Here is a 22494-nt window from a genome sequence, read left to right as displayed (position 1 = left end):
ATGCTAAAGTTACAGTGAGTTTATCTGATTAGGTAAGATGGATCAACCCATAATGAATAACTCAAATGCCTTCAAATTATCTGCAGTCCAGTTACAGTATACGACACCCCTGCACTAGGAAACCCATGCATTTTTAACATTATGCATTTGATCAACCTCTCTGTAAGTAAATAGAAATGTAAGGAAAGTCACTTTTGGCTTTTCCCGTTTAGGGGTCGCCACAGGAAATTGTCACACTGACGACTCGCATGTTGACATTTGGCATGTGTTTTACGCCGGATGCCCTTCCTGACACAACCCTGATTCTAACCCGGGCCGCAGCGGTGAGAGCTCTGCGCCTTAACCACTAGCCTACCAGGGACGGCTAAGTAAATAAAAATGTAAGGATTTTTTAAAATCAAACACATACACACACACACACACTGCTGTCTGACTCTGGTCTTTATGTCACATTCATACACCTCTCAGCCATAACGTTATGACCACTGACAGGTGAAGTGAATAACACTGATTGTCTCACTACAATGACACCTACTGTATCAGTGTGTGGGGTATATTAGTCAGCAAGTGAACATTCCGTTCTTGAAGCTGACGTGTTGGAAGCAGGAAAAACAGGCAAGTGCCGGGATCTGAGTGACTCTGACAAGGGCCAAACTGTGATGACTGATGACTGGGTCAGAGCATCTCCCAGACTGCAGGTCGTGTTGGGTGTTCCCAGTCTGTAGTGGTTAGTCCCTACCAAGTGTCTAAGGATGGACAGACAGTGAACCAGAAACAGGGTCATGGACGCCCACGGCTCACTGATAATGAGGTTGATCTACTGTAAAATAAGCTTTTACATTTCATTCATCCTTTTCAAAAGATTCCATTTTGTTTGAATCTTTATTAAAATAGGCCAAAATGAGAAATCTAGAGTGGAGACTGCTAAACTTTCATTCCTTTTGCATATTTTTATCACTAAATGTAGACAAATTCATCAAATTCATGCTTTTCTTGACAGTGTAACTATAGAATCATACAGATTCACACAAGATGCGCTGTGAGCCTCAGTGTGACACGAGCACTAACCAACCGCCATAATATTATGGCTGATTGTTGTAAGTTAGCAGGTAAGTCATTTTAAATTTTGTAAATATACAATAGTGTGCAAACGTTTTTGGCATTTCAGATGTTTAGATCTTAGGCATCATGTAATTCCACCAGGAAAGTGTCTGGTCCCAAACTCATTCTGCAGTATGACAATGATCCCGAACATATAGCTGGCGTCCTGCAACAGATGGCATAGCCCCCACAGCGTCCTGATCTCCACACTGAATCAATCTGGGACTGAATAAAGATATGGCCTATTTTGTCATAAACCGAAAGTAAAGCGCAAGTACTCTGAGCCAAATAATGACATCGGGATGCTAATACATTCACAATAACAATGCTAACATGTTTAGCAGGTAAAACTGACCATATTCAGTACATCCATAAATGCCACTAAAAACTGAACTGTACTGGGCCAAAAGGAAGCCCTATGTCAACAGTGTCCAGAGGTGCAGTCGACTGCTCTGGGCTCGGAGGCATCTGGGATGGACCATCACACAGTGGAAACGTGTACTGTGCTCAGAAGAATCAGTATTTCAAGACTCTCCTGGAAGGAATGGATGTGCTCCAGACCAGAAACGAAAAAGGCGGGATATCTCAATTTTATTTGATTTCAAAAATAGTTGGGACAGTTGCATGTCAGGGCTAGTAATGATGGAAAACAATGCTACAATACGTAGCTACATCCATAAATGCCACTAAAAACTGAACTGTACTGGGCCAAAAGGAAGCCCTATGTCAACAGTGTCCAGAGGTGCAGTCGACTGCTCTGGGCTCGGAGGCATCTGGGATGGACCATCACACAGTGGAAACGTGTACTGTGCTCAGAAGAATCAGTATTTCAAGACTCTTCTGGAAGGAATGGATGTGCGCCAGACCAAAAACGAAAAAGGCGCAGACTGTTACCAGCATCAAGTCCAAAAGCCAGGGTCTGTCATGGTCTGGGGTTGTGTCAGTGCCCTTGGCAAATGTAACTTGCACCTCTGTCATGGCACCATTAATGCTGACAAATACAAAGAGATTTTAGAGCAACATATGCTGCCTTCAAGACGACATCTTTTCCAGGGACGCCCATGCACATTTCAACAAGACAATGCAAAACCTCATTTTGCACATGACCAAGGCCTGTTTGTGGAGGAAAAGGGTGTGAGTGCTGGACTGGCCTGTCTGCAGTCCCGACCTGTCCCCAGTAGAGAATGTGTGGCGCGTTTTGAAACACAACAAAGACCTTAAGACACCTTAAGACGTTTAAGTGAAATGGAACGACATCACATCATGCTAAAAACACTTTACTGTCCCAACTTCTTTCACAATGTGTTGCAGGCATTAGAAATGAAGTATGTTTATTTTGAACAAAGAATAAAGTTGATGAGGTATGACATCAAATAATGTGCTGCTGTATAGTTTTCAATGTAATACAGGACACAGATGGTTTACAAATCACTATTTTCAGTTTTAATTTTGATTTTACATATGGTCCCAACTTTCTCTGATTTGGGGTTGTATTTAGTTTTGCAGGTATTTAGCCATTAATAAAAGTGAGTTGGTCAATTATTGAGCCTTCAATGTTACCTAATTACATAAACTCATTGTTTCTTAATGGTGAGCAACAGGAACTCATAATACATCCTGAATCATTTCATATATTATATCACGAGCACAGACTTATGCCCCTATTAATTAAGCACGTTACTAAACATAAAACGTAACTAAACAATAAATTTGAGAAATCACGCTGCTCACAAAGAATAATAAAATGCATATTAAATAAAATCTTGTCACAACAGCTCCTGAGTGAGAGCTACTCACACTCTCTCTCTCTCTCTCACAGAAATGAAACAATCTATAAAAATACAATATATAGAATATAGAACACAAAATAAATAAAATACTGCACAACACGGGAAATACACAAGACTTGTTCTAGCAAATGATTGGGTCAGTTTCAGAACCGTGGTTGATTCTTATGAGAAGAATAGGGAATAAAATTAAGGATGTCAAGAATGAGGGAGCAAGGCAGGGTCGTTCTGGTTGCTGAAGGATGCCAGGTGACGGGGGCTGCTGACAAAAGTAATTATCTCATTGTGGTGGGGACACTTAGCTTTGAAGTGAGCTGCCTGTCTTGGACATCTGGAAGTAAAACACCAGGAAGAGACTGCTAACAAGGGACTCTGGGAATGTTTCACAGCGCTATTGACTGCTGTGCGTCAATAGCGCTGTGCCCACGGCTACAGCGGATCTCTACAACGTGGTTCTGTTAATAACCATAATGGAAGAAAAGACCCCAAATTGTACAATACATTCATAAGCAAACCCTGTGTTTTCAGTTGAATGGCGACAACATGGAGGTAATCCAAAATACTATGCACCTCGCTTTGACACTTCCACATCATACAGTGGTTATCTTGTAGGGTTTCACGCAGGTCATGTATTTTTAAACCAGCTGGCTCTGTGCCATGGTGAGATCTCCCTCTTTCACTGTGGTATTACACAACCAGCTTACACTCATTTTCCCAAAGATAACTCCCTAGACAGTTAAAGATATCAGTCAAAAGTCAAACCTTCACGAAATGTGTCGACAGGGGTGGGGCACAGGTTGGAGGAGACCATTTAACATACTGAGATTGAAAAACCTCCCAAACATGCAGCGAATCAGGCACCCGTTTAACCTCATCCCAGCAGAGTTGTGGTACACATCATGGATGCCTGTCTCTTTAAAATGCCTGACGCTGCTTCAGCAGCTTAATCTTCTTCATAATTCATTTCTAACAGTCAAATGAAAAACATGAAACTAAAAAAAGACAAAGGAACACAGCTGAAGAAGCAGATACTTGACTGAAAACACTGTGGCAAAAGATAAATGTGACTGCAATCTGATTATTGTGAGAATTTTCATAAGTACCATAAGTAAATTTTTTTGGCATTGTGCAAAAAAAGAAAGCAAAAGAAACTTTTGCAGCTCAAAATTCTAAATTAGTATAAGTATAAATAGTCTAGAAGTATACATTTTTAAATGTTGTATGTCTTTATAAGGAGTTGGAAATGAAGGAGCGAAATAAACCAGAAATGGCTCATTTCCCACCTGCACACTCCCCACACAATTAACCTGAAGGTTAAAGGGAATGCCTACATATATATATCACTGTTTAAATATCATACATAACTTAAAAGCATAAAAACATTAGTACATGATTAAACTGTAAATTCAGCATATGAAATGTTCTTGTCGTTTCTTGTCAAGAAATAATACACTGTGAATTTAAAACAAGAGAAGAAGAGAGGGAGAGAGAGTTGAAGTTTATACTGTAGAAATGCAAAAGGAAAATTTCTACAGGAAAGAGCTCAAAGAGAAGAAAACTGATAACCACATGGCAACAGGCATTATGTATAAGCTTCTGTGAGGAAAAAAAACAGTTCTCCACTTAAAAACAGCAACTGAAGCAGCTCACTAGACTGTAAATGTCCCAATTTAACATATAAAAGTAAAAGAGGAAAATATATTTTGTTCTCTGTACATGGTGCCACGGCTTGTTTTTGTAAAAAAAAAAGAGCATTTTTCCTTTGTGTTTTTGCTCAGGTAGCATCTTTGCTGTTTGTGCCAGATTGGTACCAGTATACACGTAGCAGCAACAAGGGTTCACATGCTGGACAGGTTTCAAATCTGAAGTCAGTATTCTAACACAGCGTCCACAGCTAGCCCATGTAGTTACGAGTCAGTACTGGTCTCAGAGGTCAATCTAGCGAAGGGAACCCTCAGCCTGTTGCCCACTCATAACATTAGCGCCCTTCTTGAGGCGGTCTTGTCTTCATGATTCCACGGATGTCCGGAATTGATGACTTGGGGCCAGTCTAGTTTTCTGGATCAAAACTTTTACCCTGCAATCAAACAGTCTGTGATTGGGTTTGTTAATGGATCGTACCTGGACCCAAAGTGTATCCTTGACTCTTTCTGAGTCAGTCCAAAGATATCACGTCAGGTATACCACCGTAAATAGCTGCCACTGCTGCCTCTGTACTGCTGCGGCTGGCCACCACCCCAGGGAGTGTGTGTGCGGAGTGTGAGCCCGAGTGTGTGGAGTGAGTGTCATGGAGGCTGCCAGGTGAGACCAAGCTGCCTCCACCCGAGTTGCTCACCCCGTTGGTCGGCACAGTGAGCGAAGTGGCTGCTGAGGAGGCTCCTGATTGGTCAAGAAACAGCTGGGAGGCAGAGGAGGAGGAGGTGCTGTAGGGCAGAAAGCGATTGAGGAGCAGCTCGTGGTCGTCTGAGGCTGAAGCAGCAGCCGCTGCTGCCATCACCATGTTGTAATGCTGAACCATGGGAGTAACACATGAGAAGAGAAGGTGTTAGTCCGGGATTGTATTCACCAAACACTAAAAGCAGAACCTGAGCAACTGAGTTAGGAAAAAGTCCTGAAAACAAGGGCCATGCTGGTTTTTAGTCCAGACACCTCTTGACACTTAGGCTGTTTGAGGTGTCAGCTGACAGTTGCGAGAGAAACATGGCAAAATGGTGGTCCTAGATCACGCTGTCAGACATCCACTGATGGCTGAGAAGGGGCTTTGGTGAAGTTTCAGCACTCTGGTCAAAGCTTGTTTGTTTTGTTCCGCTTTCATAATGCAAGGGCAGAGCAGAAGTAAACCGATACCTGTCTTTGCTTTCATACGCTTTTGTTCATTTAATCACAGTACTACGATTCACCAAACATTCACTGCACAATGTGATATGCCTTAGTGTAATATGGAACAACCTGACACAGATCGCTAACCAGGACTTTATTAGACCACCTTCCAGAGTGGGCCACACTCTAAAGGCATCTTCACAAAGCATTTCAGCATTAAAAGCAGCTCCTACTCTAAGTCTGGGAGACGTCTGTGGTACTCTAGAGGACTACAAGTCATTAAGGTCTGACTTATGTCACAGTTAGCTAGTGCAGGTAAGAAGCATAATGTGCCAGAGTTGTCTAAAAATGAAATATTAAAGAACTTTTAAAAACATGTGACTTGTATGACATTTTATATGCAATTCCACCAAATATCAGGCTTCAAAATTGTCTTTTCCCCATTTTTAGGTGGTTGAATGTGCACAGGGGATTTCAGATGCCTTGTGCCCATTCAGAGAGGAAGTTTGTTACCAAGAAACAACGTTCTGGAGCTTTTATTTGATTTTCTGGTGAGCACAAAAGGTTTTTTTTGGTTATGTATAGAGTCACAGTTTTCGTATTAATTTTAAATGAACCATGGTCACAGGCTTTCAAAATTTCACCAAAAGCAAAAGTCTTCCAACTGGTGAATTCAACATCTCCAGACAGTGCCACCGGGGTACGTACCTGATGATTGTCGCCTTGAAGAAAAGAGAAGAAGTTCAGCTCTGGAAATCAATGAATATCAATGAAAATCAGTTTCACAAATGCAAATACAAGTGTTTTAAAACGTTTATAAAAGCTGGGAGAGTTTGAACAAAACGTGGGTGCATACCATGTGTGTAAAGATAGAACAGCTTGGAAAAGGATGAATGTAAAAGTAAATACTGTTACAGATGTGTCTAAAAGTATTGGTGTCCTTCCACTTGAAGAAAAAAAAAACTATTTTCTCTGAAACTGACAAAGGTAACTGGCACATCTACGTCTCCTCCGTCACACAGTTAACAGAAAACATGTGCTGCTTTTGCAATGTCACTGTAACATACTGCATAAAAATGCAGGAAATGAAAATGACTTGACAAAAACTTTCAGAGCCTTAACCTAACATTTTGTAGCACATCCTTTTCAGCCCATCACTATGATCAAAGTATTTTTTTAAATCAATCTCAATCGTATCATTTATTTTGTAGTTTGATCTACTCCTCTTGACATTCAGTTGGATTAAGATCTGGACTCATAGCAGGTCACTTCTGAACAGTCCGGTGTCTTATCCTCACCCACTCTTGGTGCTTTCGGATCGTGTTGGAGGAGCCGTGACCTGTGACTGAGACACAACTCTGCCAGTGTGTTTTGCTCCAGAACGCCTTGACAACTTTCTGATTCCATTGTGCCCTGCGTAGATTTAAGGCATTCTGTGTGCCAGGTGCAACAAAACAACCTCATCATATAACTGAGCCTCCTGCATGTTTCACAGTGGGGAAGGTGTTCTCATCTTTGAAAGCTTCAGCTTTTCTTCTGTGAACACACAGATGACGTGACTTACCAAAAAGCTCCCACTATGCTTCATCTGTCCAGAAGACCCTCTCCCAGAAACACTGCTACTTGTCAATATGCATTCTAGCAAACTCCAGCCAGTATTTTTGTTTCTCTTTCAGAGGTAGGGGTCTTCCTCCATAGAGCCTAGCTTCATTCAGAAAATAACATTTAACTGGATACTGTTGTACCTTGACCTTAAGAGTTTTCCTTTTCTTTTCACCATTCAAAATCTTCTTCTGTTCAACCCGAGCTCATTTCTCTTCTTGCAGCCACATCCAGGGAGGCTGGCTGTGGCTCTATCATGGACCTTAAACGTCTTGATATTATTAGCAACTGTGCTCACAGGAGCATGAAGCAGCTTGTAGCCTTGATCGTCACCATTCTTAGAAAACATTTTCTTCTTTAGCTCCTCAGACAACTCTCCTTTCTCTTGTTTCTGATACCAAACAACACTATGTCTACTTTTCTCTAGTTAAATAACGAAGGACTGATTATAAGATCGATGACAACTGAAGAAAATAGTCTTCTTCCAATGCTACTACAGTCCACTTATTTATCATCACTTCTAGACTTGTAGAATAAACAAGAATTCAGTGCTTTTCACTGGTTCTTAAGTTTTATTCTGTGGCATACCAAGGGTATGCAAGTATGCATGAAAAAAAAAACACTTCTCAGGAAGAAAGGAGCTTAGTTTCACTGAGTTGTCCATGTGTTATGTATTTGTATGTCATGTTACTTCTTTTTTATCATTGTGAGTAATGAACGTGCTGCTGTGAATATTCCAAAATCCTCTAGATTCTGCATGTGTTTGCGCTTACCTGACAGGTCACTGGGGGGGTGGTAGTATGGCCTGTAATCCTGGATAAGTGGGGGGACAGGGGGGATGTAGCTGGTGTCCACCGCTGGCATGCTGGGGGCACGGTTCACAGGAGAGGCCTGGTGGTGCAGGTTCAACACTCTGACGGCAGACACAGAGGAGGTGGTTCAGAGATGAGGAGGGAAAAAGCCACTTAATTTATAATGAGGATTTTATTTCATGTCACATTTATCGGTTAGGTTAGGGAGTGCCGTCTCCTCCACTGAGCTTGAAACATACATCTCTGTAATAACAGGGTTCATTACAGTCAAATGCAGAAGCAGCAGTTGCTACTCAGATGCAAATAATGAATTTTCATTTGACAGAAAATGCAGCTGTTAAAGTTCGACAGAGCCTTAATCCAAATCTTCATTAGGCTATACCCATGTGAGCAGCTAAAAATCAGACTCATGTTCACATTTAATGAAATACAAGCTGTTTGTGGAGGTAAAAAATCACAGTTCTATATATATGTGTGTGTCTGACCCTTTGTTGATGATGGGGGGCGAGGTTGGGGACAAGGAAGGACATGCTCTTTTGATCGGAGGAGGCAGTGGCGGTGGCGGAGGAGGAGGCGGCGAATCCTGTCCTTCATCGTCTGAGGAGCTGTCCAGTGTTAAATCAATCACTTCCACTTTTTTGCCGTTACTGCTGTCGCTGCCGCCGTGGCTGGACGACGAGGAGCTCCGTTGATCTGAGTCTGCGGACGTCCGGCATGAACCTAGAGAGACAGGCTCGTTTGTTTCTGTATGCCCACATTTATGATATTCAGAGACAGCACAGGAAAAAACAAAGCAATGCCGAATACCGTGAGCAGGAACACAGATGTTTCCCATGCTCTCATAAGAGACCCAGTATGTTTGTTACTATGGAGACAGGCAGTTTACACAGTGGCATTATGATTGATGCTTCACCAAATTAAAACTGACAGTGGCTAAACAAAGAAGGAGGGGATATAAATGCATGTTCTCTCTCTTTTTATTCTCTTTAATCCTGATTTAATTACTTCCAGCCTCCCCGCACTGCCTTAATGTAAAAGCAACCTTTCTATTTCTTACTATACCCTGTCCCCATCTGTCCTTATGCCCCGTCTCACCATCCAGCCCGTTGTTATAAGAAGCAGAGGAGACCTCCTGCACCTCCTTCTTAGACCTCATGGGGGCCCAGCTACCATCCTCCTTAAACTGGATCTCATCACAGTCCATGCAGCTGTTGAGGATCTCCACAAAGAGCCTGAGAACAAACACACACGCCATACACAAACCCATTCAAGAAAATGCAGACAAACACACAGAAATGGCCACTTTTTAAACAAAGGCGGAGCACAGTGGAAAAGACCTTCAACTTTAATTGAATTCTGAAAGACAAGAAATCTCCTGTAAACAGGCTAACATCAACGCTGGAGAGAAACCCCTTCAGTGATTAAAGGAATATACCAACAAGTGTTTCCTTTCAAAATAAAGTAGCAATCATTATGGATAAATGTTTTAAAAGATTTACCAAGTATCATTTAGATTAGGAAGCATGAAAACTCTGTTTGACCAAAACAAATTAATGACATCATGTTTCTGCTGCTGAGGAGGAGAGGCTGAGGAAGGTCACACAAGCTAGTAAAAGAACCCTGAGTTGATATTTTTTATCAAACTTCTTTTTTGCAAGGTTAACAACAATTAATCTCACTAATCTGTTCATTTTTTTCTAGTTGGACAATTTGGGTGCTCTTATAAAAAAAAAAAATAGTCCAACATTTTGGGAAAATATAAATTTTCTTTTTCACAATTACATGAAACGAACAAAACCACTCTCATGTCTGTGAATAGAAAGCTACAGCAGCAGGTAAAATGAGTTTAGCATAAACTGGAAAAGGTTCAACTGGCTCAGTTAAAAAGAAATGAATTATCACTGGTTTAATCTGAACAAAAACCAGTGTCTGGTTTTACATGAGGTCATATCTACCAGAAACTCTCGGCAACAAAGCAAACAAACAGTATTCCCAAAAAGGCAAACTATTCCTTTAAAGATTTTTAGTGATTAAACATGGATAGTTTAGATCAAGGAGTACAACCGTTGAGTTTGTCAAAAAAGCAGCACCACCACCATCAACTCCATCATGACAACTGAACAAACTCCATCCAATGTGGAAGACAGCAGCGCAGGGCTGATTGAAAGCTCCATAGAAATACAGTAAGTCTACCTTGACCTTCTTTTTGACAAACTACTGCTTTCAAGGTGAAGAATTCAATGTCATGTTCAAACCTGAGTTTACTAATCGTTCCTCCCTCTGATCGACCACATTTACAGTAGGCTGCATCTGCTGTTCCTAACAAGTCAAACACCTGTACGATGGGAAGATGGGGGTTGGATGACTTACCCGTCAATGATGAGGTGTTCATATGGGGCCTTCTTGTCACAGACAGGACACACCCAGGTGGGCTTCTTCTCATTCATCTGGATGTAGAGTGTGGCGTCAAAGCACTGCAGATGGGAGCAAGTCAGCGCGCGGCATGGGATCATCAGCCGCATCTTCCCCAGCTGCACAATGTGCACACACATGTACAGTAGTCAGGGCAAAAAGATGGCACACACAGCGGGGATGGAGGGTATACGGGACGCATAAATGTCACAGACATGCCAAACCCATATAGAAACGACACACAATAGGGATTAAAAAGATAACTTGGCAGGTGGGCCATATATGCAGCTGGGAGTTAACGTGCATGAAGATATGCCAAGTCACATACAAAGAAAAGGGAAAAATAACAAGAATGGACAGACATGCCCTGGCACGACTGAATACACACTGCCTTAAATACATGAAGAGCAGGGAGCTTGTTTACCGGACAGAGCAGCGACACTCGAAGGCTGGTTGTGGCTATTTCACTGTCTGGGTCTGCTGTTAGCTTCTCTTTGACTGCAGAATAGATGTAAAGCACACACATGAGTGAACAGAACCTTGTCTAGGAAACATGCTCCTCATTTCAGACTGCAGCTTCTTTACTACCTGTTTTAAAACCAAGGTGGACTTCATTCTCTGGTAATACCATTTCCATTACCCCACCTCTTACCCATCAATGATGACACAGATTCCTGATCCAAATCCAGTGCTAGAAAGTGAGTTCCTCATTGAGACTCAATACTGTATGCTGTCCTGTGTTAAATTGCATCTTGTTGCCAATTACAAGTTAATAGAAACCTTGAAATACAAAGTGTAAACACTGAACTTTGCAACAAAATTGTATTAAATTTGGAGCAGTCACGTCGGCCCTGAGCCAGTATTGGCCACTTACTGCACCAGTGTATCGCTACAAAAAGAGGTTGACAATCCTTACTGAGTGCTCTGGAGTGGTCTGGGTTTCTGATGCCTTTTGCCCGTAGTCTCTGTAACAGTACTGTGGACGACTGCTGCTTCACCAGGTACACTGCCATGGAGTAACTCTGCGGACACACAGGAACACAGTAGTGTCATAGTGTGCAAACTAACGGTGTACTCACACTAGGCAATCCGTACTGTGCTCGAGCACATCTGACCCCAAAGTCCAGTGTGTTGACTAGTGTGACTGCTCCTTGCTGTGCACGGGCACGGAACACCAACGCTATGTGCTATGCGAGACTGCTTCTCTTCAGTTGCATTGTGGTGACGTAAATGTGCTCTGGCCTAGATTGTTTCAAATGCAGTGTGAGCACAGGCCAGTGGGGGGAGGGGGGACAACTGTGTTTGGGCATGGTACAAAGCAACCATGCGTAATGTAAGTACGCCCTAAGTGATACTTTTTTTTTTGCCTTCCACAGTCCGAATTCAGGGCCAGATGCAAACAGGGCAAGCAGGTTGCAAATTACCTTTCCAATGTAAAGCTGACCCTACTGCTCTCAGGCAAGTGTACGTTCTGCCATTTGTAAGGAAGAGCAGAGGGAGGGAAGAACTTGCATAGGCACTGTGCACTGACATTTAGGCCAGTGTGTGCAGTATGTACCTCTGGTGTGATATGGTCCCTTTACTGCCCTCTAGTGCCCATGTGCAGAGCAGTGTCAGCTCCACCCACCTCAAGTGAACATGCAGTACAAGATAGCAGATTGTTATTGAGAGATCAAAGATTTTTATTGTCAATTCACTATATGTGCAGGGCATACAGAAAACTGAAATACCATTTTTCTCTCACCTAGTATTGAATACCATGACCATTTAGGAAACTAAAATAGAATAAAAAGAATAAAAAAAACTAAATCAATCATTTGGTCTAAAATGCTTAACCAGAAGCTGATTTTGTCAATAACTGTGCCATCAGGCTTCACTCAGTGAATATTTTGACTGTGTAGGGTCATAGGAACGGGGTGTTTCAGTCTCTCTTACTCTGTTCTGCCATTTAATGCTCAAGTGTAACATTTTTTTGCTGTAAGAACTACACACTGTAGTGGCCAGGAATCCCACTTCCTGAGCTTCAAATTGCTTCCCACACACATGCATGTGATGCACACACACAACCATTTAGACCATCAGAAAGGTACTGTAGGTAATCTTGATGAATGTTGATTTTAAAGCTACTGATTATAATAGAAGTTCACTGTGCCTTCATGTCAAAATGTGTTCTGTCACATATTTGTGCAGGTTTTTTGTTGCTGTTGTTGTTATTGTGGTGACGCCTATGTCCATCATCGCTGTGAACATAATTACTCAAGACATGATGCCTCTCAGGCAGTACCCAATCCAAACACATTTGAAAACGTTCACTTCAAAATGCATAAATTAGCATATTAATCCAGTTTTAAAAAGAACCCTCTAACAACCTGTTTAAGGTGAAGCGTTCATAATATTTCCCATACATTATATACTGTAAAGACAAGTACTCTATGTGCATATAATGAATATATTAACTCTGCTCTAATTAGCATAATTGGATAAATAAAATAAAATGTTGTGCACGCTCAATTTTTCTTTAAACGTAAGATCACCAAAGTAACAATCCCAGCTGACACTGGCTGAAAGGAGGTTGAGATGTCACCTGGCTGTGCTGCCTGCCAACATGACAACAATGGCTCCCACAAGCGGTGGCTTGGATGGGGCGAGGGGGGCCTTGGCCCCCATCCTTAAGCTACTGACACCCTCACCCACACACACAAGTGACAAGCCCCAGTCAATCTAATTCTTTATAACATGCCCTTAAAAATCTACCATACATCTAAGATGTCACCAAAGTGAATTGAATTTTGAAGGGAGCATTCTTGAGAAAATAAGTTTTGTAATGTATTAGTCAGTAGTATCAAATCTATTAGTTCTGTCCTCATAACCATCCCACAGCACAAACATACTGACTAGTTTTTAAATCAGAAAATATTTAGTAGTTTTACTTGATACACGGCGTTATTACTTGACAAAACAGTCACAAATTAACAGAACTGGCAGTTCAAAAGTCCCTTGTGAGAAACTGTGACACTTTGGTCCTTACCCTTCCAATCTCACCGGTCCATGACACCACAATGGTATTGGGGACTGTGGTGGACAATCTGACCAGTGAGGTTATGTTGATAGGTCGGCTGGGCCGCTTGGGCTCGACACCGTTTTTGGTTGGAGGAAGATAACCCTAGATGACAGACATGAATATTAGAAGGAAAGGGAGGGAATATGCCTTTTTGTTGTAAATATTATGAAGGTGAATAATACTACTGGGGTTCAAAACAAATGGGCAGAAAAAAGGTGGAAATGCTGAAATGAAAAGCCTGTCACTCTTCATATCCAGTTACACAGCAGCAGAACAAACACACCACACTTTGCTGGTTATGTGGTTAATTCACTGCCCCTCACCGGCAGGTTACAAGGCTTCCCGTTGACTTTCACACACAGATTGGGTGGAAAGTGGTCTTCCTGAGGACAACTCGTTTCTGACAAGCAAAACCGCAACTGAACTTGAACTGAGAAGTCACATTTGGTCCCCGAGATGTCCCTTTGAGTACAGAAACAGATTTATTACCTTGCAACCACAGAACCCGTGCACATTCATTAATTATTCATAAACAACTCAGCATCCTGCACTGACAGTGTGGTTTTCTTCTTACATTGAGCTGCTGATCTGCTGGACTTGATGTGGCGTTAATGCAAAGGCAAAACATGTCTCCTGAAACCTCTGGCTGTTGTCTGACGCTGCAGAACAAGACAGAGAGAAAGAGATTTTTAATAGCCAGGAAAATTACATATATAAACAAGAAGAAGTGATGTTCTACTTTCTAAATTAAAATTACATGCCCAAAGTCTCAAAGATATTGAGAAAGGGAAGAACAAACCACTGCAAATAACCATTACAATGTACAAATAAAGTCCTGTAAACCAGTGTTATATTTTAAAGCATAAAACATAAATAGAAACAGTGAAGAAGTGTGTGTGCACAGCAGTAAATCAGCAGGTTTCTTCTGCATAAACAACAGCATTATTAGGTAGATGTTACAGGTATGAAATTACTGAGAGCTAAAGAACACCTGGATGTCAAAACCAGACCATCTCACACAGAGGTGAAGACAATGACAAAAATGTGTGTGCACGCGCTCTATTTATAGGTCCACTCACAGGTGCTGGAAATAACTGCTGCTACTCAGCCAGCCTCCATTAAAGAGACAGCAGGTTGGCAAAGGCAAGAAAAGTTTGTGCGTTTGTGCAATACCATGCTTATGTCTGCATGCTCGGTGTGAAGCTCGAGCTGGGAGGCGATTACCCTTACTTAGCATAAAAACTAGGAGCAAGTGGACAGCTAACCTGTCTAAGGGTAATAAAATAAAATTAGTAGCACTGCTAAAACTCACTTATTCACCTTGTCATTTGTTTAATCTGTACACAAACAGAAAAAAAACAAACAATTTCTTATTTTTAGGGTGAGCATCTTAGCAAGGTCAACAATGAACCTCCAAACTCAGGTTATCAGGTCTTTATCGGTTCAAACGGTGCTGAGATCTTCATCCTTTTAACAACCAGCATCATGTGGCCACGAGAAGACTGTTCTATGTAATACAAATAGAAATCAGTACTTTAGAATTTGTCATCTGATGTTGATTTAAAGTAAAAGGCTGAAAAAAGTTGTGCATGAGTATTATAACTTTTCAGAAGGAAAATACTTTGTAGTTACCGTATAATGCTTATAAATGCAACCATACTTGCACACACACTGGTGAGTAAGCACTTAAGGCATATTGTTAACATATTAGCATATTATTTAAGCTGCTTTTGTGTGTCACATTTTGTGTATTTGCTGGTATCTTCCAGGCTGAAGGCCATGTAAGTAACAGGGGAGATGAGTTACAATATTACCCCTCATCAGTCATGATTGTTGCTTTAATTGCTTAAAGTAATGGTGACAACCTGAATGTCAGTGAGTGACACTTTAAAACACATGCTGAGAATCAACGTGCCTTCCATGGAGGGCGGTGAAGGGGACAAAGTCCACAGCTCCTGTGGATGCTCACTGGACCAATCATGCTCCTCCTCTCTTCAGCCTTTCAAACAGCCATTGCTTTTACTAGTAATGACCTGTCTCACCGCTCACGTTATATTATTTGTACGGCATATATTTAGTGTACGTTTCTGTTGCTGTGTCCTTTGAGCAGCAGTCTGTGTACCGCAGAACAAAATCATACACACCAAATGTGCTTTCAAACAACGGTCTTCCTCCTCTTCGGGTACACGGGCTATATATAGAAAGCGTTCTCTCACTCCCTCTCCCCCCTCATCTCTCCATCACTCTATAACTCATTCTCTGGCAACGGATTTGTTTCTATGTGTGTGGTTGGGAGAGATATGAGAAGGGCTGAAAAGAGGTTTGACTGATGCCTCTCTCTCCCACACACACACACACACACACAGACTTACTCTTAACCCCATGCACACCCAAATTCCCGGAGCGGCTTCTTTAACTCTAGTGATTTAACGTGCATGCACAGTGTTAGACATCTACTTTATGATGTGGTTGTTTGTCTGGCACACTGTGATACTAAAACCTAGGCTAGATATCAGACTGTAACACTTTGCTGGTACTGACAAATGTTTCTGTAGCAGAGATCTGGAGTAACAAAATCTGTGATGTGATGCAGTGAAACCTGACATCAAGTGCTTACATTCATACTCTTCCTTACATGTTCAAGATCAGTCAGGGTCTGATTATAAATAACAGTTTTGCTAAAAAATTATACTGTTTAATTTAAGCAAAGACCTTGTGTGGCTGATTAGTGTATGTTACAACAACATTTAAAGGAGTAGTCCCACAAATGTGCTTCTTTCTTTCTTGCTGAGTGACAATATGCCTACCAGCAGTTCTAAAGCTCACTGTGTACCATGTTAGATCCTCTCTGTTTAATCCACACAAAAACTAATGTGCAAAAATGAACTAAAAAATTAGTCTAAAAAGTTGCGGTTTTACAAAAACATTTCTTGGGGTTTTTCCCCATTTACAGCATTTATGCTAAATTAAGCTGGATGCCGGTGGTAGTTTCATATTTAACAGAGAATGGCTTTCATATTACTGCCTCACAACGCACATCAAGAAAGCAATCAAAGATATTTCCTAGAATGACAAACTATTAAACATTTGAGAAGAAAAAAAAAGATTTTATAAAAAAAACATGTTTATATTTCTTATTGTTAGATGTTGTAAAAAAAGTATCTGACAGTACTCTGTCTGTGCCAGAACATTACTACTACATGAAAACTCAGAAAACATACACAACATACACTGAAAATACTGCAATATAAAACAAAAAACATTTGACATTTAATGTCCTGATGAGAGGAAAATGAGCTGAGGAATTGTGTACAATAAAGTAACCTGTACTTCATAGCACATGATTCAAAATATCAGAATAAACTATCTACACTATCAAATCAAATATACTGCTCTGTTCAATATATATCGTTTTGTCTTGTAGTTTATATCGTGTGGTCTCCATACACCAGCGACTTTATATTTTTTGTAAATATGATAGCCTAACAGAACATAAGTCAGTATGTCTGGTTGCCCTGTACATAATCAAACCAGCACCAGAAAAGGGGAAAAAAGGAGGAATAAAGTACAAGTATTCCGCAACTAGTCATACACTATTGGGACTGAATTTTCAGTGGTACCGTGCTCAAATTGAATCATACACACCAATGGCTATCAATGTTTATTAGCAAGGAAAGTATGCATGTTCTTAAAATGATGATTTTGACTCTGCAGTTAGTAAAAAACCTAGAAAACCTGATTGTGGGTTTAGTTCTGGTTTGAAGAGGAGATGTGTGAGCTAAGCTGCAGAGAATGTGCTCAGCTCTATAGTCTTCAGAACAACAAAGCCCAGCTGGAGTTTATTAACTTGTTAGTGACTTTGCTACTTTTTTCTTGGTTAGTACCCACGCACACACAGAACAACGGCCACACAGTGTATTATGCACAACTACAACTACATAGCACCATTCACAGGTAAGACCAAGACAAAAGTCCTTTCAATATCACACAAATTCTAGGCTACAAGGCTAGAAGGATCGACAACAAAAGGTCAGAGGTGGATGTTACACCTACACAATTGAAAACACTCCAGGAGTATTACTCCCTCTCCTGCTAAAAGCAGTGATTACCCTTCATTATGTGCATAAGGGTGTTGTACAGTTATATACTGACAGGGCATTCCAGTGTGCTTACTGGGCTGCTGAGGCCAGCTTTACAGTTTTTCAGTCTGGCAGCTGGTCCTGCTACTTCTACATGATTATTTGAAGGTGGTGTTGTACCGGACTACATCATATTTACAGGTGTCTTTATACTTTTGTCCTCCCCAGCTACATACATACATAAGAGGGTCAGAATATTGGGAATATAATGTAGTCCAGTACAACGCCACCTATAATTACGACCTCAATAATAAACATAACTGAATTTATATGTTTATGACAATTGCACCAAAAACAAACATTTTGTGCTTCATAAACACAGATGTTAAAGCAGAAGTGTCGCACTGAAGTGCATACAATTATACAGATGTACTTAATAAAGTGGCCGGTGAGTGTGTATGTCATAATATTTTTTGAGCTGCTTCATATCTATCATATATATATATGCCATGCCCAGGTCAACATATGATTAAATGTCATTAAATTTAATATCTGATAACAGTGGAAACAGTTTTGTTTGAGCTCAGCTCAAAGAGCGACAGGTTTCTGGTCATTCGGCTTGTGGGGCTGACGATACACCAACTCAAGCTTAGAAAAAAAAATATTACTGGTTTAATAGGCTCTGAGTGATGGAGGCCATTTTGTGCAGTGTGTTTATAGTTCAGAGCAGCCAGGGCTCCTTTGTTGATGTTCATTTGTTGCGAGACGGCTGAGTTGTTTACAGGGAGATAAGGATTTTGCCTGAGATCATGTAGGGGTCAGGGTATGAGCTGGTAAATCTCAGGTCGTGTTTTGATGTTGGTTTAAGTACTGTAGATGCTTGGAGCATTACCATATTGTATACAGCAGATAATGTGATATAGTATCTTTAGTGAAGAGCAGTGCATTTTTGTGCTAATTCAAGGGCAAAACAAGATGTACAGCACAACTTATTTATACTGATTAAGTGTGCTTACTCAAGGATGCAGCAGGATGGGCAACAGCTGTCATGAGAGCTTATGGATGACGTGAATGTGGACTGGTGATTGCTAGTATTAGTTTGCTATTTTGTGACCCACAATGAAATCAAATCATCACAACACAGAAGTGTGCTTTCATCAGTGACTGCTGTGTTTACTGCTGAACAGTTACTCTTGGATGAGGAGGGGTGGCATCTATTTACTGAACTTATAAAAAAACAAAGCTCACATAACGGCAGGATCTCAAACACCGTTTTTACTCAGTGATTCATTCACTCAAGAATTACTGTAAATGACTTATTTCATTACTTTGCCGCCTTGATATTAGCCTGCTGGTAATTAATATTAGCACCTCCTCACTGTTTCACAATAAAATCTGTTTCTGAACCACAGAAAGTGTTTCAGTGTGAAACAGTGGTTGCAGCCAGTTAACACTCAACGGAAAGATCGCGAAACAGAAAGGGTTCTTAATAAGATATAAAATATATGCAATTATAAAGAGGTCTGTGTGTATTGACAGTCTATCTTGAATAAAGACCTGGTTATATTGTTTAGTTGTCTGTAGTATTGCAAATGAGTTTGCAGGCATTGGCAACATAAAACTATGAGATAACACATTATGTAATCATAAAGTAAACAAAAAGGGTTAAGCAAAGCATAATATGCTTCATGAGATTCCTCAGATTAGCCACTGTTGGCCTTGATGTGCTTTGCACACTACTGGCAAAATCTTAACCAACTTCATGAGGTAGTCACCTGGAATAGATTTCCATTAGCCGGTGTGCTTGTCAAAGGTAAATGGTGGAATTTCTTGCCTTCAAAATGCATTTGAGACCTTGTTTTGTGCTGAGGTAGTGTTGGTATACACCAAATTCAAATACTGTAGTACTATAATCCATTTTATTACCAGCAATTAATGTAACTTTAGATTAGAGCCCACATCAGTGGATCACAGAATTCAAGGGGCAGACACATTTCAACATCAGTTGTTCAAAGGAGACGGTGTAATTTAGGCTTTTATGATCAAAACATTGCAAAGAAAAAGCTACTGCAGGAGATGAACAAGAAGAAAAATGTGTTGCTTGGGTCAATTTCTGCTTTGGTCTGATGAGTCCAGACGTCACAGAGAAGGTGAATGGACGGATGTGTGGTTCCCACGGAGGTGAGGGGAAGCTTTGATGGTGATTTGCACTGAATCCAAGGAGCACTTAACCAGCATGGTTAATCGCAGCATCTGCTTTGCGCTTAGTGGGAGCATAATTAGTTTTTCAACAGGGCAATGACCCAAAACACAACTCCAGGCAATCTAAGGACTATCTGACCAAGCAGAAGGGTGATGGAGCTTCAGATCATCTGGCCTCCCCAACCACCCTGCCTAAACCCAGGTGAGCTGGTTTGAGAGGAGCTGGACTGCAGAGTAAAGACAAATCAGCCAACAAGTGCTTAGCAGATGTGGGAACTCCTTCATGACTGTTGGCAAAGCGTTCCATGTGACCATGTTGTGAAGCTGGTTGAGAGAAAGCCGAGAGCATGCAAAGCAGTCATCAAAGCAAAAGTGGCTACTTTGAAAAATCTAAAATTGAGACCATAGAGTATTTCACTTTGTTTATTACATAATTCCATATGTTATTTCATAATTTTAATATGTTAAGCGTTAATCAACAATGTAGAAAAGAACAGAAACAAAGATGCATTTGTGTTTGAAATCATCAATTACATAACTCTTATGCTTTATGTCATGTTACTGCTTATTGATGCTTTAAGATTATACAGTATGATAGACCACATATAATATGGTACATTATCCACCACACAAAGGCAACGTGTTTAGTAAGGACACTGTTTGAATGAGGTATTAGTTCTTGTGCTCGTCAAACAATAACGGCACCAAAGAATAGTTTCAGTCGAGTCACCATTACCAAAGTCATTTACACACGACTGACACAGCTCTCACCATTTTAAAAGGAGTTTTTACTGTTTGTGACACAACAGCCAAACAAATGCAAGTTTTAACATCAACATCTTACGCCAATTTATGGCCTTTTATACACACACAAAATTCTTATCTCCAACTTCCGAGTCCGAATGCAGTCTATGCTCAAGTCACAGTCCAAGTCCTAGCCATCAGTACTCAAGTCCAAGTCGAGTCATGAATCCTGAAATTCAGGACTTGAGTCAGACTAGAGTCCGAGTCCTGGACTCAAGTACTACAACACTGCCGTGCAAATATGAGTCATGTCCTCACACCAAAGTAAACTTTATTCATTGCTGAAGATTAATATATATTTTTTTCTTTTTCTGGGCCATTTAAAAAAAAATACTGAATGTAAACATCAGTGTGATCTACTCTCAAACTCGACAGTAACAATTTTCATAACAATAAAACCCTGATGTCTAGTTTTCTAATCAAGTTTTCCAATATACAAAATCATGGCCTGGCTCATTTTTGAAGGAAGCAATGTGCAAAAACCTTGATTAGACGGTAATTTTTCCCCCCACTGAATGAATATCACAGCAATCTTCTCATGTAACAAGCCATTATGCACAAAATGCTCATCAAACACAAAATGGGTTTGCATTTTTTCCTGAAGATATGGTGATTAAATCATGTATAATGTATGCACACCACAATGATATTCATAATGAGTACAAAGGCAAAGTTCTCTATGGAGGATGGATAATGATGCAGATGAGACTGGATTTCAACCAGTGAGGTTGAAGAGCTGCAGCAGAGACCGTTGACGGGTTTAGACTGTTAGGGCCAAGTTGTGGGCTAACTAACCTTTATCCCACAGAAAGATAAGGCTCAGCAGAGAGCACAGGGCTATAGAAGGAGGGAGGGAAGGGGAGGATTAATGATAGGGGGGGGGGCAGGGAGGATGGTGTGAGAGTGATAACTATGTTTACATGCACACAAGGAACCAGGTTACTGTGAAAAATCAGGTTAAGGAAGAAAGCACATTTACACACATTGCAATTCCTCCGTTACTGAAAACGTATATGTACCGCACATCCAGTTGATCGGTAACCACATTTCACCCCAACCCTCCTATCATTATTTGTTAACCAAAGCGCTCACATTTTAAGATAATTTGTGATATATGCCGCTGCAGTTTGAAGAGCTTTTAGTGGTGAAAGGACTCAACAGTAAGACGGCAGTTTGCATTTAACTGTGCACGCAAGGCTTTCTTAAACCAAATGACATTACACACCTTATTTTGCAATTTTTTACTTAAAGTAGTGAAATCAAAGACGTGTAAAAAGCTGTAGCTTTTGCCTGTACATTGTTCCATCTGTAGAAAACATTTCTGCTGTTGTATCGTTTTCCACTGTACAATTTTCTATTTTTCTCTTTAATGCCAAATAGTTTGTGTAATTCCCAACATCAAAACATTTTAACAAAAATTTTCATTTCAATTTCACATACATCAGAATTTTTAGAAACAACCTGCAGTTCACCTGCGGAGACAGAACTAGTCAGACTTCTGTATTAAAATCTTAAATGCAAGGAGATGCCAAACATGTAAGAATCTTTCCTTTCACTGCAGCACTGTCTTAAAACATACTGTACTGGTGTGGTCTGGTGAAAATCTGGTTAGACTCCTGGCTGAGAACGTACATGACCAATACTTCCCCTTTCCAGCAAGGTAAAAAAAATCTAAACAGAAGAACAAGCAAGGAAATGGGGGAAGGGAGAAAGAAATGGGAGGCAGCAACAATTGGAGGGGGGGCGTTGAACAGTCATCAGAAGATCAGAGATAAGTAAACAAGCAGAGAGGAGACAGGGTTTGTGAAAGAGTG

The 22494-nt window shown here is 40.7% G+C and overlaps 1 protein-coding gene across 2 annotated transcripts in view; it reads right to left on the bottom strand.

Moving 5' to 3' along the window:
- LOC109963320 (E3 SUMO-protein ligase PIAS1-like) overlaps nt 1-22494 on the bottom strand; it is a 53915-nt gene that overhangs the window by 1222 nt on the left and 30199 nt on the right. The window contains exons 3-13 of one of the 2 annotated variants that reach the window (XM_020605733.1): nt 14170-14254; nt 13919-14057; nt 13563-13697; nt 11451-11556; nt 10959-11032; nt 10493-10653; nt 9218-9354; nt 8608-8842; nt 8084-8223; nt 6417-6457; nt 5224-5397 (exon numbers count right to left, since the gene is read on the bottom strand). In XM_020605733.1, the coding sequence (XP_020461389.1) occupies nt 5224-5397; nt 6417-6457; nt 8084-8223; nt 8608-8842; nt 9218-9354; nt 10493-10653; nt 10959-11032; nt 11451-11556; nt 13563-13697; nt 13919-14057; nt 14170-14254 (1427 nt within the window). Of the gene's footprint in view, nt 1-3282; nt 5398-6416; nt 6458-8083; nt 8224-8607; nt 8843-9217; nt 9355-10492; nt 10654-10958; nt 11033-11450; nt 11557-13562; nt 13698-13918; nt 14058-14169; nt 14255-22494 lie in introns of those variants that run through there. The other variant, XM_020605732.1, reaches the window with a different exon arrangement.

Source organism: Monopterus albus, unplaced genomic scaffold (genome assembly GCF_001952655.1).
Source record: "Monopterus albus unplaced genomic scaffold, M_albus_1.0 scaffold72.1, whole genome shotgun sequence".
Classification (NCBI taxonomy): Eukaryota; Metazoa; Chordata; class Actinopteri; order Synbranchiformes; family Synbranchidae; genus Monopterus; species Monopterus albus.
This window is presented reverse-complemented; position numbering and strand designations above follow the sequence as displayed.